Source organism: Halichoeres trimaculatus, unplaced genomic scaffold (genome assembly GCF_033239565.1).
Source record: "Halichoeres trimaculatus isolate MK-OKI-2021-1 unplaced genomic scaffold, fHalTri1.1 fHalTri1_scaffold_19, whole genome shotgun sequence".
Lineage (NCBI taxonomy): Eukaryota > Metazoa > Chordata > Actinopteri > Labriformes > Labridae > Halichoeres > Halichoeres trimaculatus.
The window spans coordinates 19,012,603-19,029,279 of NW_027437197.1; the positions used below are offsets into that span (position 1 = coordinate 19,012,603).

The 16,677-nt window shown below is 39.0% G+C and overlaps 1 protein-coding gene across 1 annotated transcript; it reads right to left on the minus strand.

Moving 5' to 3' along the window:
- Positions 1–429: 429 nt before the first annotated feature.
- Positions 430–14,149, minus strand: hat1 (histone acetyltransferase 1). Its single transcript, XM_074694879.1, has 11 exons — positions 14,052–14,149; positions 13,259–13,330; positions 13,042–13,117; positions 10,969–11,089; positions 5,748–5,924; positions 5,477–5,598; positions 4,772–4,876; positions 4,332–4,438; positions 3,618–3,769; positions 2,725–2,841; positions 430–1,025 (listed from the first exon to the last, which is right to left on the minus strand). Exons 1-11 carry the CDS (start codon positions 14,056–14,058, stop codon positions 855–857), a joined length of 1,227 nt encoding a protein of 408 aa, XP_074550980.1. The 5' UTR covers positions 14,059–14,149; the 3' UTR covers positions 430–854.
- Between the last annotated feature and the right edge of the window lie 2,528 nt (positions 14,150–16,677).

A 16,677-nucleotide genomic window follows, 5' to 3' on the forward strand; every position in this document is an offset into this window, starting at 1 on the left:
TCGAAAGAGTGGAAAAATTCAAACCAGCTGAACTTGTTATTTTCCCCTTTTTTTTGTATTTTTTTCCCCAAAAAAAACTACAAGCAGCCTGTTTTAACACACCAACCAAATAGATGATTTGAACAGTCAATCACTACACAGGACCTAGGTTTGTAGGGGGCTCTGTGTTGGACTTTTAACCTTTTTATCTTGGCTACTTTTTCCTAAGTTGCTCTTCCAAATTTTGAATTTTAACCCAGAAGAAGTTAGTCAAATTTTAGCTGTTGAGAGAACATACATGTTCCTTGTTGTCTTTTAAATTAAACAGGATTAAGTGTTGAACATTTTTGAAATAAAATACTAATATGCTTTTAAAAACTAAGATTCCAAGATTTATTTTCCTTCCTACAATGTGAATCAGACCACCGGAGCAATATACAAAACCATTTTTTATTGTATGAATTGCTTCAAAAGACACACACCGGGTTTTATTTAGAGAAAAGATCTTTAGAAAATGTCTATGATGGAGAAGAAGCAGGTTTCTCTGCAGGGCAGTAGATCTTCTATCACCTGTGAAATCTTACATATCAGTTAATCTCACACTATGTGATTAACACATGGGACAAACAGGAAGTCTTCGGCTGCAACATCCTCCTCTCTACTGAGTGAACATCAGCTGGGGGATAGATTTCATGAGCAGAAACCTGTCACTGACACACCTGCCTCAGCCCCTGATACCTGTAACACTCTTCTATTCAAACTGTGATTCTGTTGCATCAGAAGGTCTTGGTTGCAGCTAAAGTCTGCAGTGGGGTGAACTTTGTACAAAGAGGAAAGACCACCTGTGTCATTGAGAGGGTGGGTTAAGAGTCTGATCAGGCCTGTGATGCAAGCCGCTCGATGATTCTCCTGTAGTCTTCCACAACGACCTGATAGCTCTTCTCCAGCTCCTCGTGCTGCGTCTCAATGTCCATCTGACCCATGTGGGACACCAGCTCCTCTGGCCGCAGACACTTCTTCATCTTCGCCAGCTCCCTCTGGTTCTTCTGCAGAGCATTCACACCACAAAGAGGCACAGGTGAGGTCACTCATAACACGTTTGTTTCATAATCCTTAAGGGGCTGTCTGGTCAGCTATTAATTAGGGAGAAAGGCTAATGGCCAATCAGAAAAAAGTATTTCACACGGCTGGGTAATGAGAAACAAAGCCTGGTAATAATCCCTCATAATTGCAATTGTAACCAGGTTTCCTAAAGGGAAATAAAAAAGCAAACAAACTAAAAAGTCACTTTTGTTTGAGGCAAATGTTACTTAAAAGGAGTTGATGGTGCATGTTTCCCAACATTTATGTTCTAAATGTGTTTTTCATAAAGTTTTATGAGGACGAGGGCGGATCTTGATTAGTCTGAAACATGTGATACTTTGTAGTTAGTAAAATACGATAGTTAATTTTAATTTAGGGGACAGCTCCAACTGCATGATGACTTAATAAGAGCCATTTTTACAGGACAAGGTTACCACAAGTAAAGACAGAAAAACAGAATCCAAGAGTTAAAAACTGCACCTTCAGATGATTTAGCTTTGATGTACAGTAATGGTTGTAAAAAAGGGTCAAAGTGCTTTAAAGCCTCTTCAAACCTGGACAAACAGAGCACACATTGCTTCAGTCGTCTATTTGCTGCTTTAAAAATCCAGCACGCATATAAATGCAGACATGGTCACTGGGGAATTGAGGGTAAGAGCAGAAACTTATAATCCCCCTCACATCCAGAGCAAAGGCTTCAGCTATTGAGCTAACTACATGCTAAATCTCCTCAGGGAAGGAAAACCGCTCTGCATCTGGCCACCAGATCTTCCCCTGCCACTCTCTCAAGGAATTTCTCCTTCCCTCCTCACCACATAGGTCTTTTCCACATCAGATTATGGCTTTTTTTCCCAGACATGTGGTTCCCCTGCTGACAGAAAATTCTCTAATGGCTGATATGCAAAGTCTCAGCAAGAGGCTCGAGCATAAAAAGTCATATGTAAACAGGATGTAGGTTTTTCTGTTGGTGCGTAAATCTACTCTGTATTTAGTCATGTCAAACCTGTTAGGACAGTCAGAAAAGCAGCCCTGATCTTGTTGGTTTGTCAGACTGAAACTGACGACACACTTACATTTGAAAATACAAGAAAAGGTTTGATAAAATTGTAGTTCTCCAGATAAATTATAAAAAGCGCTGCAGAACACGACAGAACTCTGAATAGTAGCAGCTTTTAGACAAAGTGCTTCACACACTTTCATGAAAATTATTTCTCCCAAAGAAATGCAAATCCTGACAAATGACATGTGTCTGAATAGAAAAAAGCTCCAGCAGCAGCAGAACCACAGACGCCTGGTGCGCCCTATTGTGGCTGCAACAATACGGTTCTCGTAATCTATCAATTTTCACAGAACTGGAGATCAATTTTTCTGCTGTTTTAAAAGGTAACATAATAAACAGGGACAATATGGAGCTGTAAGCAGATCAAGTGTGCCGCACACGGGCCACTTTGCTTCCTACACTGAGAAATTTTAATGTTACCCGAACAAAAGGTGGAAGACTGCACACTGGATTTTTGTTTGACAGCAAGAGAGACAAGTCGAAATTCAGTTTCATGTCTGAATAAATCAGAAAAACACTCACTCAGGATGTCATTCTGTTTCCACTCTTTGACCCTCTCCTCACAGACATGTAAGGCACATTACTAAGAGGCTGAAGCTCACCCTGTAGGGTCCAAATAGCCTCTTCTTCACATCCAGGCGGTACTCTCTGGCTTTGTCTCCATCACTCATATCTGTTGCTCTTAGGCGCAGGATTTCATACACTCGCCTGGCATGTTTCTGAAGAAAAAGGAAAAAAAAATATTTCATGCTTCATGTACAAAACACCAGTGTTTAGGAGCTTTACAACACAGAAGCTCACAGAATCAGACATCTTTTTTATGTCCTATGGTTTGCCAAAAGTTGAGTCTCTCTTGAAGATAGACTGAGGTTCAGTGTAAAACTATGTACATTCATCCTGGAGATTAATCAGCCCAGTTCAAAAGCCAGCACCCATGACACAGATAGCATATTTCAGCAAGATTATGCCAAACTACACTGTACAACAGCATGCCTCTGTTGTAGAAGAGTCTGGGTGCTCAACTGGCCTCCTACAATCATGATTTGTCACCCATTGAGCAATCCAGGACACAATAGTTACATATTTTCAATTCAAAATAAGTTTTAAATAATTTTCAGGCTCTAATCTGTTTTTTTTTTTTATATATTTCCCAACAATTTTGGAATTTGGAGGCAGATGCATGTCTGTGGATGTTTTGTCTAATGTCTGATGTTTTGAATCCTGTAGGTAATTGTATATTTGTTGTTTTGAGTGATAGTGTATGTGTCTGTTTTAACTCTGTATCTATGCTGCTGCCTGTCTTAGCCAGGACACGCTTTCTTATTCTCAAGTCTCTTCCTGGTAAAATAAAGGTGGAATAAAAATATTATTTGGGCTGTGCAAGGATTATTTTGGGGTTTGACTTATTGATATCGAAAGTGTCACCTTGGGGCTCTCTTTAATTCTTGGCCAAAGCTATGATTTGCACACCCAGAACTGCAGCGTCATACTACACCTTGTTTATTTTTAGCTTGTCCTGCGTCTCTTTGACCATGTCAGCAGAGAAGCCAAGGTGCAGCTTGTCCGCAGCGAAGCAGGGCAGGCCTTGACACAGCTTGGTCAGCACGTAGTCCCTCAGCTTCACGTAGTTCTCTGAGGGGTCTTCAGCTGTAAACAGCACATGACACAAAAAAGGTTGGAAGCATGTAGCAGAGGTTTTTCTTTTAATCATGTGCAAATCATCTGATGCATGTGTCGGGGTTGGAAAGTGTGAATACGGTTTTAAATACAGGGTGTGTTTTTAAGGATTTAGGCAGGGAGCTTTGTTCAAAAGCTAAAACATTCACATCTATTTGACACTTTTTTAAACATTCACTTTAAGATCAAAATGAAAGAAATTTAATCCAGGCATGAGACGCTGTAAAAAGGAACATTCTGCCACTTTAAGGCTAAACTTTCAGTTATTTCTTGTAAAGGATTCCTCTCTCCAAGGGGAAAAAAGGAGCCTCTTTAGTATTCATTCTCTGTCTCTATGCAAAGCGACAACTAGTATAATAGAGCTGCAGCACATTCTGGTATTCATGCCAGCTCCCCAAATGAGCTCAACCCCATGGATCCACCAACTGAAGAGAAAAACAATTTAAACCGTTTGTGGGAGACACAGCAATCTTAAATCACGTGTTGATCTATTTTTTTCACCGTGATAAATAAATTGAATTCGCATGCTCACCGGTGATGTCCTGCACTTTGGGCAGGCTGCAGTAAAACCTGTGAACGGTCTCCAGAAGCTGAGCTCCATGACCCTCTCCTTGGAACGGAGGCAGGATCAACATTTGGCTGTTCAGTAAAGGTGAAGACATACATGCAAACACACAAAGCCAATGAGGAACTCGCTGAAAATTAATCACAAAACTATTTTTTATAAAGAAACAGTAAATGGTTATTCTCATGCATCACTGTTAAAATTTAAACCACATCAAAAGCTTATCTATAAAGCTGTTTTCAGATATGGATCACCCTGGCTTGGTAATGAAACAAAATCTGGATGAATGGTTGGCTATATAAGCCCATAATTTGGGCTCTTTGGGAAGAGGATAAAGAAATGTATAATTTTCCACTCTTTTTTTTCATACAAAAGAATGGGAAGGCACGCGCTGCCCCGGCAATTACCTTACACGTGGTCGGGTTTTGTCTGGGTACACGTAGTAATTATAAACTGTCATGTAGCCAACAGTTGCGTAGAGAGTCTCCCCATCTTTATTGTACTTTTCAAATCTGCAGATAAAACACAAAGGCAAACAGGTCAATTACAGGCACACTCCCATGCAGTGTCCATTTTAGCCCCTCTGTTCTCGTGCCCACCCTTAACACCCCCCCTTCCCTAACTTGAGCATGTTAAAGCAGCCAGGCCCCGATTGGTACACCTGCTACAAACTGAATACATTACGCACTTAATTGGAGTACTGCAACTTAGAGGAAGAGAAGGGGTTGGAGGAGGGACTGAACTCCTCAAAATCACTTCAGTCCATTTTGCCCATTGTCAGTTTTAATAGTTGCCAGGGTAAAGAAAACACTGGCAGAGGCTCTTTTTACTGTTTAGACATTGTTCAGTGTTTCAAAAGACAACAGTATTCAATTCAGCTCTTGCCCCTGAAAATTTTGAAAAGGGCTTTGGGCACAAAGGAAGCTCTTGCCTGATCAACAATTCTCCTATGGGGGGATATATAATCAAACTGGCCTGGTAATTGGTCACAAGCGCCACAAAGGCAGGCTTTGTTTTTCACTGACACAATAAAGGCTGTAGGGTAGGGTAGGGGTGGGCGTGTAGGGTGGTGGTAGTGCGGGGCGTTGATGTCAATTAGGAAGGGCACTCACACGAGAAAGAAGTCCCAGCGATCGTCGTCGGCGTCGATGAAGCTGGCGGTCTCTATGAACCACATGAGGAAGGTCTGTAGGCGCTCGTGGTACTCTTGGAATCCTGAGCAGGTGATATCAGCCTGGGGTGAAAACGTCGCAAAAATAAATATCTGATACACTTTAGAGAGAAATCCTAGTGACAGCAGCTACAGGAAGTTAAAAAACTGCATTAAAAAGTCTGGAGAAGACTTCCAGGGTTGCTGTGGTGAGGAGTGAGTGATGTTTGTACCTTGTGGATCTGGTAAGTGAGTTCTCCAGCCTCCTCGCTGTGGACTGTGTATGTGTGAAGCAGGGTGCCGAAGGGCTTGAAATTGGCCTCCTTCTCCAGCAGCGAGATGAAGTCGTCGGTGTTGCTGGTGAACCCAGCGGGAACGATTTCCCGGATCTTCCCTTCGACGTCATCAGACTGAACGACACAATTAAGTTAGTGGTCTTATAAAGAGAAATACAGCACATCAGATAAATATATTTCCATAAATATGACCAGTAACAGATTTTCTGAAGCATGAAATCCCAAGATTTACTTTCTTTGTGAAGATTAATTGTTTTTCCTAAAAAAATGTGCAACTTTTTAAGCTAGAAACTGTGCATATAATTCTAGAAATTAAATCTGGAAGGATACATTTTAGTGCCAATGGAAAGAAAAACCATTAGGCAATTAAAACTGTCAGCTGAGCAGAGCCCACAGCAGCAACCCCCCACTCAGTTCCCCCCTTTCCGGTGAAAAGACCACTTAAATCAGTACATTTACTACTTATGTTAAACCATGAATATGTGATGAAGTTGCCACAATGAAACGAATTTCTGCTACTCAATGGGAAATTAAATCTTATGAATTGATCTCAACTTAACAAACCTTTGGCCATCCATAATAGAGGCCTCTCCTCTAATCCTGCCAAGTGAACCCAATCAAATGAATTTGGCCCCTGCATTTTCAAAGAGCCCCGGAGACAAAGGGGCCCTACCCTTGGACTTTTTACTCAGAGCAACCTGTGGTTAGTTCAGCTGTAATGTTTGCATTGTATCCATTTCCACAAGGATTGACATGAGAACACTTTGCTAAGCAGCCCTTTCACACCATTTACATGTGTGATGGGCATTATTTCAGCAGAGAGACCCTTGCTGCTCAGCATTGAAAACTGGGAAATGAAGAAGGTCTGAGCAAAATGCACTACAAAAGGCTAATACAACATGCTGCTAATTCCCCATCCTTTCAGACATCAGCTAATATCTAACTGGAAGTAATGCACCTGCAGCTGAATGCCTCTTAACCATTGTAATTGTTCAGCCACATTTCTAAGGAACAAGAAGCACACTTAAAAGGCCATGGACAAACACGTCCCTTTGTCCCAGGCACTCTCCTGCATACTAGACACTAAATTGTACAGCCTTCCAGAATAGATGCCTCAGTTTGGCATGAATATAACTTAACAAGGTACCTTTAGAGCATTTGGTTAATGTCTTTGATTTCTAACAATGAGCACAAAGGGAGTAAAAACTAGCTAATTTGTTGTGTTGTGTATTATTTCATTTGTTTAATCTAACCTGAAGATCTTTCTACATTCAAACCTATCTGAGTCTCTTACTCTATATGAAGTTACACACCCACATGTCTGATAAATGAAACTGAAACATAATACTCAAACTGAATGTTCAGCCCACAGGCTCACCCATCAGTGATTTTTGTGAGAGGTCCAGAATTTGGCTGTTTTTGGTTGATGAAAAAAGTAAAGAGGGAGTTTTTTTTCCATGTCTTGTATTAACATGACAGCTGCATAAACTCTGCCTCCCTTCGTCTCTCTCTCAGCTCCCTCTTCTCTCACCAGCTGCACCGCACCCCGGCCGTCCACATGCACTCAGAGACAAACACTCTTCAGAGGCAGCCTGAACTCTGCTGCTCTCTACCTCTACACCAGCTGCACTCAAACCCTTAACAAGGTGAACACTCAGGGGTCAACGCTGCACACTAAGTAGTGGCACACACACGCAGACACTAAGCCAGCAGCCCATCGCATTTTGGTTTGAATATCAGCTTCGAGCCATCTTCCAAAAAAGTCTAATGGTTCTCTTTTGGTTTAAAACCACTGAACTGGTTCCATGTTGACAGAGGTGAAAGCACAATTGGAAGAACCCATCTCTGTCCTACATGGCTATTTATGCTTCGAGTACATCCTCAGAAATCCTGCTTAGTTTAGAAGTTGTACCACAGCTCCCAGTGGCACCAGTTGAAGCCACATTGTCCAGTCATGGAGCTCCTGCTGTTTCTAGATAGGACAGATGTCCCAGAGTTCAATCACCTGACCTAAAAAGGGGCCCTGGCTGATTCTCATGTTCGTTTTACGCGTTTGCTTCATTGAAAGCGCCAGGAAATATTCAAAGCCGACAGCAGTCTTTTGTGCAGTCTTAGAAAATGCTCTGGTAGAACAGGATTTTTGCTTTACTGTCCCTTCTTGTCTGCCTGTTGATATGTAAATTCTTAAGCAATTAAAAAAAGGTAGAAACTTTAACACAGTAAGCAGATATGCTCCAAAAAGGAACATTAAAGCTAATTTGCATGTCATTGGCTGAGTGGAGTTTACCCCTAACCCAGTAAAGATCAGTTTGCAGATGTTCAACCAAACGTTCCTGATTGTGAACGACTTGAGCAGCAATTCATCCCTGAAAAAAATATGTACAAGATTTCCAGCCGTGTCACATTACTCCTCCCGCTGATTCAATCACATAAACCTCTAAAATCAATACCTCATGTTAGACCGCATGTACAGAACCCTTTTAAAATCCTCCTCTTCCAACAGGGAGGAGGAGGATTAGAGCAGCAGCACAGGGGGCCGAGGTGGGCTGAGATTAGGTCTAACAAAACAGGAGATCTTTTACAGGAATAATGTCACCACCCACAGAGGCTCAGAGTTACTTTAGTAAAGGATGAAACAACATTAATGTCCCAAAAGTGAGCACCACAGAGCACCACTAGTCTACCTCCTCCCCTTAAGGAATAATTGATGGCACAATCCTTCTGCTGTAACTTAATATTCCAGAGTTAAAGCTTTAAGTCTGATTGGAAAACACAGAGAGCTGATGTTAGGTTGGCTTTAGTAAACATTTCACTGTCACTCTAAAACAGTAAGCACAGCCAGAGTATCATAATGTGGTGTAAGCAAGAGTTTTGGAGAAGGCATGTCTTGATTTTTGGGAGTGGTTTTATTGCATTAGATGTTTCACTGGGCCTTACTGGAGGCCTCGGATTCAATGGATGTCTATACATGTCTGTTTTCTAAAGCATGTTGAGATAACATTAGTTGTAAGTAGAGCCCGACCGATATGGGATTTTTGGGGCCGATATCGATACAGATATTGGGGGCAAAAGAAGCCGATATTCGATATACCGACTGATATCCGATATATTGGCTGACATATGTAATAAATTCATTGATATACACAGGATAAATACTGTTTATGAACACAAATTATTACTAGCTATCGAAAAGTTCCATCTTCCATTTAATGCATGGAACTAAACTAGATTTTAAGTAACAATGTAGCTCCTTTCGAAACATACAATAAATACAATTACAACAAAATACATTGAAACATTTTCAAAACAATCAACACAATAACTTGTGAATTTATAAGCCCAGGTTAATCCTGCATGGCGTTATGAAGTGAGACGCTGTGTAGTAACCTTATATTAATTAACACACAGGAGCAGGAGCGACAGAATCCCTGCGGAGCAAACATTTTTATAATCTGCAACATTTTTGGCCGATGTTGATTAATCGGTGACAGGCCATAATCGGCCCGATTAATCGGCCGGGCTCTACTTTTAAGTCACCGCTATCAAAATACAGATTGATTAGCTGATCAATACTCTCTGTAAAGTGTCAAATAACTTTAAAAGCAACTTCCATCCTAGTTTGGTGATGATGTCAAAAAAATATTTGAAATGGCATTTCAAGTCATTTTAATGAGAAAAATTGATTTGACATACAACTAATTTGAGTTACAAGCTTTATCACAGAAGAAATTAAACTCACAAGTCAAGGCACCTTTGTATTTATCTATAATTCAAACAGTTCCCTGTCTCCTCTGCACACATAAGGAGATAGAGGTTGAAAGTAGAGCCCGACCGATTAATTGGTCGGGCCGATTATGCCCGTCACACTGCACTGCCCCCTCCGTCCACCATTATGTAATGTAAGACTATAGAGTGACGTTTTAACATTGTGTAAGTTGCTTTTTTGTGAGATAAAACGAGAGAAATGCTACTGTTAATTCACACATCCACCATTATCTAATGTAAGACTATAATTTGGCGTTTTAACGTTGTTTAAGTTGCTCATTGTGTATTTACATTTTTAACTTTTTTTTATACCTACTGTGTTTAAAGTTTGACTTATTCATTAAAGGTGTTTACAGTTTGACTTCTTTATTTATTGTGTTTACAGCTTGATCTTATTTATCATTGGTTGACACTACAGTTCTTATGTTGACAGTTTTATAATTTAAGTTCCTTGTTTTAATTTAATAGTGTTCTGTCGCTGTCTTGAATCATACGGGTATTATAATGATTTGTGATTATATATAGTATATATCCCGTGTATATCAATGAATTTATTATATATATATATATATATATATATATATATATATATATATATATATATATATATATATATCAGCAGATATATTGGATATCAGTTGATATATCGGATATTTGCCAATATACTGGATATCGGCTTTTTTCTTGCCCCCAGTATCTGTATCGGCCCCAAAAATTCCATATCGGTCGGGATCCAGTTGAAAGTTGTTGTAGGCTAGTTAGATATTACATATAATTGAATATTATCTATATATTCCAGTTTTACCAAGAAAATTTTGCACATGACCTACATTTTTGTTTGTTTTTATTTAGAAATTCCTCCCAAAACTCTTGAGTGCTGATCCAGGATTTCAAATGGCTGAAAAAAGTTGATGCACACACACATATACAGTGTATCACAGCTTGTTGTGTTTGGGCCTGTAGAGCTGCTGACTGGTCAGGGTGTCTACGCTCAACCCTGTCCACTTTAAAAAGCCCCTAATATCACTACACCAGACCTGGACCATGAAGCAAAGGAAAGTCAACAGAGCATCTCTCCAAAGTGCTGGACCTTCTTGTTCAATCCACTGTAACATTGCTTCACGATTTTTAAGAATCTGCTGCCTGTATTTTGGTGTCATACATAACAGTGCACCTTCAGAGGTCTGAAGGGTCCATTTTTCCTAAGACAAGGGCTGTTGTGGCTCTGATCTGACAATATAATACAAGTGTCCATAATGTTATGGCTGATCAGTGAGGTAGTGTGACTGATACCACTTTGATTCTTGGGTGCGTTTACCAAAGCTAGTCACATCTAACACCTGTAATTCTACCAAAAACAACAAAAAAGTGAATGAAGTAATGTACTTCTTACCTCCACACAATCAAACATCTCAGTGACCTTTGAGGAATATTTCACTTTGAAGAGAGTGCTCAGGTTCCCTGCAGTGTAGAAGAGCTGTATCTGAAGACCTTTGTATCCAAAAGCCACCTCACTGAAGACAGAGTAACAGGAGAGAAGAGAAATCTCAGTGAAGGGCTTTCCTTAAAACTACAGCACTAAGTGCAAACAAAAAACAATACAGCAGCTGTGTTCTGTCGGCTGTGCAGTGGAGGATAAACTCGTTTCAGGGGGACAATAACAACCGACTGATTATTCTTTTTAATTAAATCTATACACACCTGGTGAGAATAATAAATGCTTACAGTAGGTCAGGCCACTTATTCCACCGTGTTGCATTGTTTCTTGCACCACAACACCACTGGCAGTTTACGGCAAAATAGATTTGATCATTATGCAACTGTGTGATTGAGCCTTACCAGCAATTACGCGTGCTGAAATAATTAATGCCCCAATTACTGAGTTCCCTTTAAGTTGATTGCAGCAAGTGCAAAAACAACCAATCCTAGTTTTGACTAATTGGAAAAAGCAATTTGGAGCGTAACGACCTGCTAGTTAAGCCTTCATACAGACACAGGTGTCAGTGCAAAAAATGCAGCGTGCTCTGGCTCGATGGCAAAACATTTTTCTGCATCGGACTGGTCTAATAATCTGACTCTATGGCTTCTTTTTTTTATCATTGCTAGAAAAACATGGGACTTGGCAACGTTATGTAAGAGATAGATTCAGTCATATAGAACACATTGTTTATGATTTTGATCTACAAATGCAACTGATTAGATGATAACAAGACTAAAATAAACCAGAACTGAAACTGAAAGTCAAAAACTGTCAAAAACTGAAAGTCTGTTGAAAGGACTTGAACTACCCTGATTAAAAACTGCTGATGCTAATGACACGAGATGGGATAAGTTGATTTCAGAGAAAAGCAGAGGCATCTTGGTCCAAGAGAGATGTTCCTATCCTTACTGCTAAGAACCAAACCCACAATCAGACAACAAAGTTTGAATATTGTGTCTAAAGGTTCAGGTTTTTGGAAATACATACTTTTAATTTCTTAACAGCAGTGAAGTGAAAAATTAAAGAAAACTGGTGCCATAGCAAAATATACTTTTCACAAACCAGCATCATACTTGCAGGTGCATGCATTAGTTAACTTCGAAACATAACAGACAAGCTGTTCCCCATTGATCCTTACCCTAATGCTAAGCTAGACTGACCATTACTCCACCTCTTCAGGGCTGTTTTTAAGATTGGGAATCTATAAGGCTTATTCTTAAACATATAAACTATTATTATCATGATTTATTTATGACAATGATCTTCAAAATAATGAGACATTACCAGTTCAGAGTCTTTTGTTGTGGTCAGAAACGCTGACGCCTGATTCAACTTCTTTTGAAGCTATTTATCGTTAAGTGTTTATGTTTTCAACAGTGCACAAAGTGAGTAGAAACTATGCTCATGAAGTCTGTTTCATTAAAAAACAGAAGCAGACAAGACTCTAACATAGACAAAAATTTTTAAAAAAGGAAATAAGGCAAGTTTCCAACAAAAAGTAGTATGTAAGGTATTTGGGGATTTGTGCTTTTAATTGATAAAACAGCTTGGGGCAGATGAGGAGAGAGCAATGGAAGGTATCCACTAGATCATGTCAGGACAAGGATTTGATCTGTGAACCATGCAGCAAGGACTGCAACCACTGTACACAGGGCACGTCCTCTACCAACTGAGCTAAACTGGCACCTCATTTTCAACAATTTCAAATTTTTCAAAATAAATTTTCTTTGCATAAAGATTCAGACAGAACACTTGAGACACTTTACTATCAGCCCTTCCTTTGGCTAAAACAGGGAAGAATTTTTAACCCCTGTGTTTATTTTGCGGCCAGACATTACAGTACTTTCACCTGGCAGCTAACAGGTAAAAAGAAAACACCAGAAATACAGCAATGCATAACAGCGCTACCCAAAAAGGTTCATGCCGAGAAACTTCTGCAATTTTTTAACAAAAATGAACCGTAATGACTGCAGGGAAAGTACTTACTCATCGCCAAAAAGTTGGTGGCTGTACTCAGGGTGAAACGTGGTGCTGTCATCGTCAACATCCTCAGGGAAGCGAACTGAAAGGAAGAGAAAAAAAGTAAACCCAAGTCAAACGAAGAATAGAAGCATATGAATTAACACTGTGAATGTGAACATGCCCAAGATAATGCACACCTAAAAAAAAAAAAAAACAAAAGAAAAGGAGGTTAGTCACATACCCAGCTTCAAGCATAAGGCTTCATTGGTGTCACACTTGTATTCAGCCAGCTTCTTCTCCATGGTGTTTACTCCTACAGACAACCACAAATAGGCTAATGTCAGTTTTTTCACACAAAATACATGTTTTTCTAAAGACCCATTGCTCGTTTTCATCTTAAGATGCCAGAAGAACATTTATTGTGTCTTTTTTCGATGGTGATGATTGTGCAGGTTGCATTTAACACGCCTATATTTATCTTTCTGTTTACACTCAACATCAGTGGCAGAGGCTTCTAAAACCTATAGCTGGGCATCATCGCATGATAAGCATAGTCAGAAATGTAAAATCTATGATGGGAGTAGCTCGTTTAACTTCAGAATGAGTCTTACTGATGGTACAAACATGCATATAGAGACGCAGAAGAAGCCTGGGAGGTTTCTCTGTCATTAGAGGAAACATTGGGGAGAACAGTGTTTCACAGCAATGTGCACAGAGGAGCCCCACGGAGGATGTAAATAAACCAAAGGCTCTCCATAAACTTCAGGCATGTAATCATTAAGCCAACAAAACATTTTATAAACACACACACACACACACACGATGTTTGCTCTGACAGCTTGATAGCATGCTACTAACGTTAGCAGATAGGCCCCCACAACTGCTATTAGCTTAGCTCCTAGCAACGTTTTGGACAGGTTGCAAGTAAATATACAACATCTGCCGACCCGAAGCGGAATCAAATGTCATTTTAAGGCAGATTTGCATTAAATAAACGAAGGAGAACTACTGCCTTCCCGCGCTGGGTCACTTACCCGCCATTTCTGCACCGTGTTGTGACGAGCTGTGTCCCAAAAGACCCGCGGAATCAAGACAACGTCCGGGTCCGTGTAGAAACAGGAAGTGGCTGTCTTAACGGCCCGTCACAAATTTGTGAAAGCAATAAAAATAACTACTGCAATATTACTTCTGTACTTCACTTAATTTTCCAAAAAAAAAAAAAAGTATTTTGAAGATTAAAAATGTTTCATATGCTTATGTATATTAAAAAAGATCTCAAAGAGTCGATTTAAAGACCTTAAGACCAGATTGATTTAAAGGTTGACTTAAATAAAATAAAATCAATGGAAAAATAATAGAATATATCTTTAAGGTCATTTCACAATTCATGAAAATTCCAATGAGTCCGTTTTTTCGGCTCAACTCACTAAAAAGAGTAGTTTCTTATGGCTCATAAGTTGTTCTTCAGGTTTTTAATAGCCAAAATGAATTTACCAAAATGACTGTAAAAATTGTGTACAGTAAATAACAAATGTCAAAAAGATACATATAACAATTGTTCATTATTCATGTGACTTATTTACATCTTCAAAATGAAGCAGTGCGGCCAAAAATATTTTCTAAAGTCTTAAAACAAAGATCCATCTTAGTTTTAGAAAAAAAAGGTCCAATCTATGACTGTACATTATTTGTAAAAGTTTAACTATTAACAGAGCAACAAAATAGATAAGTTTAGCTATAAACACATAGAACAAATAATCCTGTCCAATAAAAGAGGTAGGTATGACACCTAGTGCCTTGTATTTAGATAATTTAGATGTATCTTAATGAATAAGAGAAATTTGCCATTAAGTAAGAGGTTTAACTACCGCTCAGTGAAATAAACAGAAATTGACTCTGGGCAAAGGTGCAATTCCGAACATCCCCCTGAGCCCAGGTAATGCTGTGCTATCATCCCAACCTCAGTTATTCCGTCCTGCAGGTGCACCAATGAATGATCTACCCTGTCATGTTTAAGCCACTATAATTTTACCTCTGGTTCACTGTCAGCACTAGATTATCCCTTTTTTCGAACAATACCATACCTTTCACAATCCTTAGGCAACAAATTGTGTCTGCGTGGAGGCAATACATGCTGCTTGATCTTTGAACTTCAAAATACAGTCGTTTGGACTTTTTTTCCATACAGGTGAGAAGATCCCACAACAGAGGAAAGAAAATAGTGTGTAGGAGTAAACCGCTTCAGTGGTGACAACCAACTTCAATACTTTTGCATCTAAATCAGAGAGGTAACTCAGTCTAAATGGTTTGAACAGGGGCATTGTTAAGTCACATGTGGGTAACCAGCTGTAAACCAATGGCAGACTATTTTTGGTGTATGCAGTTTGTGATTTGACACCAGACAGTTGTTGCAACATTAACCTTGTTGATGTCAATCTTCAGAAAAAGTAAACAGAACTGATTTGTGAAATTTTGTATCTGTGGATAAAAAAAAGACAGGGGGACCACAGATGGGTTAAAAATATTTTGCATTTCTGCACATTACTCAGTCCCTGTTTGGACAACACCACCCACATTTACATAAATAAGACTCACATCTGCTTACTAGTTCCCCATGTAGTTTAAAAATTACTCTGTGTAACCAACAGTTGCAAGAAAAAGTATGTGAACCAAACCTTTGGGATTACCTAAATTTCTGCATAAAATGGTCATAAAATTTGTATCCTTATCATAACAATCGACAAAAACATAGTCTGCTTAAACTAATACTAAACAAACCATAATGTATATGTTTTTTTGTGTGTGTTTTCATTGGAGTGCCCAGTCAGAGTCTTGATCTCAATCTGATAAAGATGCTGTGACGTGACTTTAAAAGAGAACAACTCAAACTAGACATCCTAAGAATATTGCTGAACTGAAACAATTTCATTATAGAGGAATGGTTCAAAAGTTCCTGATCTGCAACTACAGGAAACGTTTGGTTGAGGTTATTGGTGCCAAAGGAGGGCCAACCTATTATTAAATCCAAGGGTTCACATACTTTTCCCACTCTACACTCTGAATGTTTACATGGTGTGTTCAATTAAAACCATTAAAACCCAGATGATTCAAAATGCTTCACCATTAGAGATTGCCAATTGTTGGGATGATCACTGAGTGGGGATAATTGGTATTGATAAAATAATAATAACAATAATAATAATAATAATAATAATAATAATAATAATAATAATAATAATAATAATAATAATAATAATCAAAACAATAATGATAATAACAAATTAATTAAAAAAAAAACTTACATTTCTCAACTTTTGCTTGTCTCTAAGTGCAAAAAGTCTTAGCTTTATTTAATAGCATTTTTTAATATATTGGAATTGGGCATACTTACACTTTGAAAACTATTCATCTGAATTTTGTTACTGCTTTTTCCATTTATGCCTACCTAAAATCAGTGTTCAGATGTTTTCATTGATTTCATCTGTCCTAGGGAAGACTTATGTAATGCACTCAAAGGAATCCATAAATAGCCTCCTGCAAACTGCAAAGCAACTCAAAACATAAAGCGTATGTATGCAAGAGAGTGTAACAACGCAGATATGATTAATGTGCATCGTCTTGGTCTGCAGACCCAGTCAGAGAATCGTGTCCTGGGTTGAC

Bases quoted from the DNA above. Each gene is read 5' to 3' on its own strand.
- hat1 (XM_074694879.1), bottom strand. The intron at 11,090-13,041 runs GTAAGTACTTTC...CTCTGTCTTCAG, and splicing joins CACCAACTTTTTGGCGATGA to TGAGGTGGCTTTTGGATACA. The intron at 1,026-2,724 runs GTGAGCTTCAGC...AATGCTCTGCAG, and splicing joins GGCTATTTGGACCCTACAGG to AAGAACCAGAGGGAGCTGGC.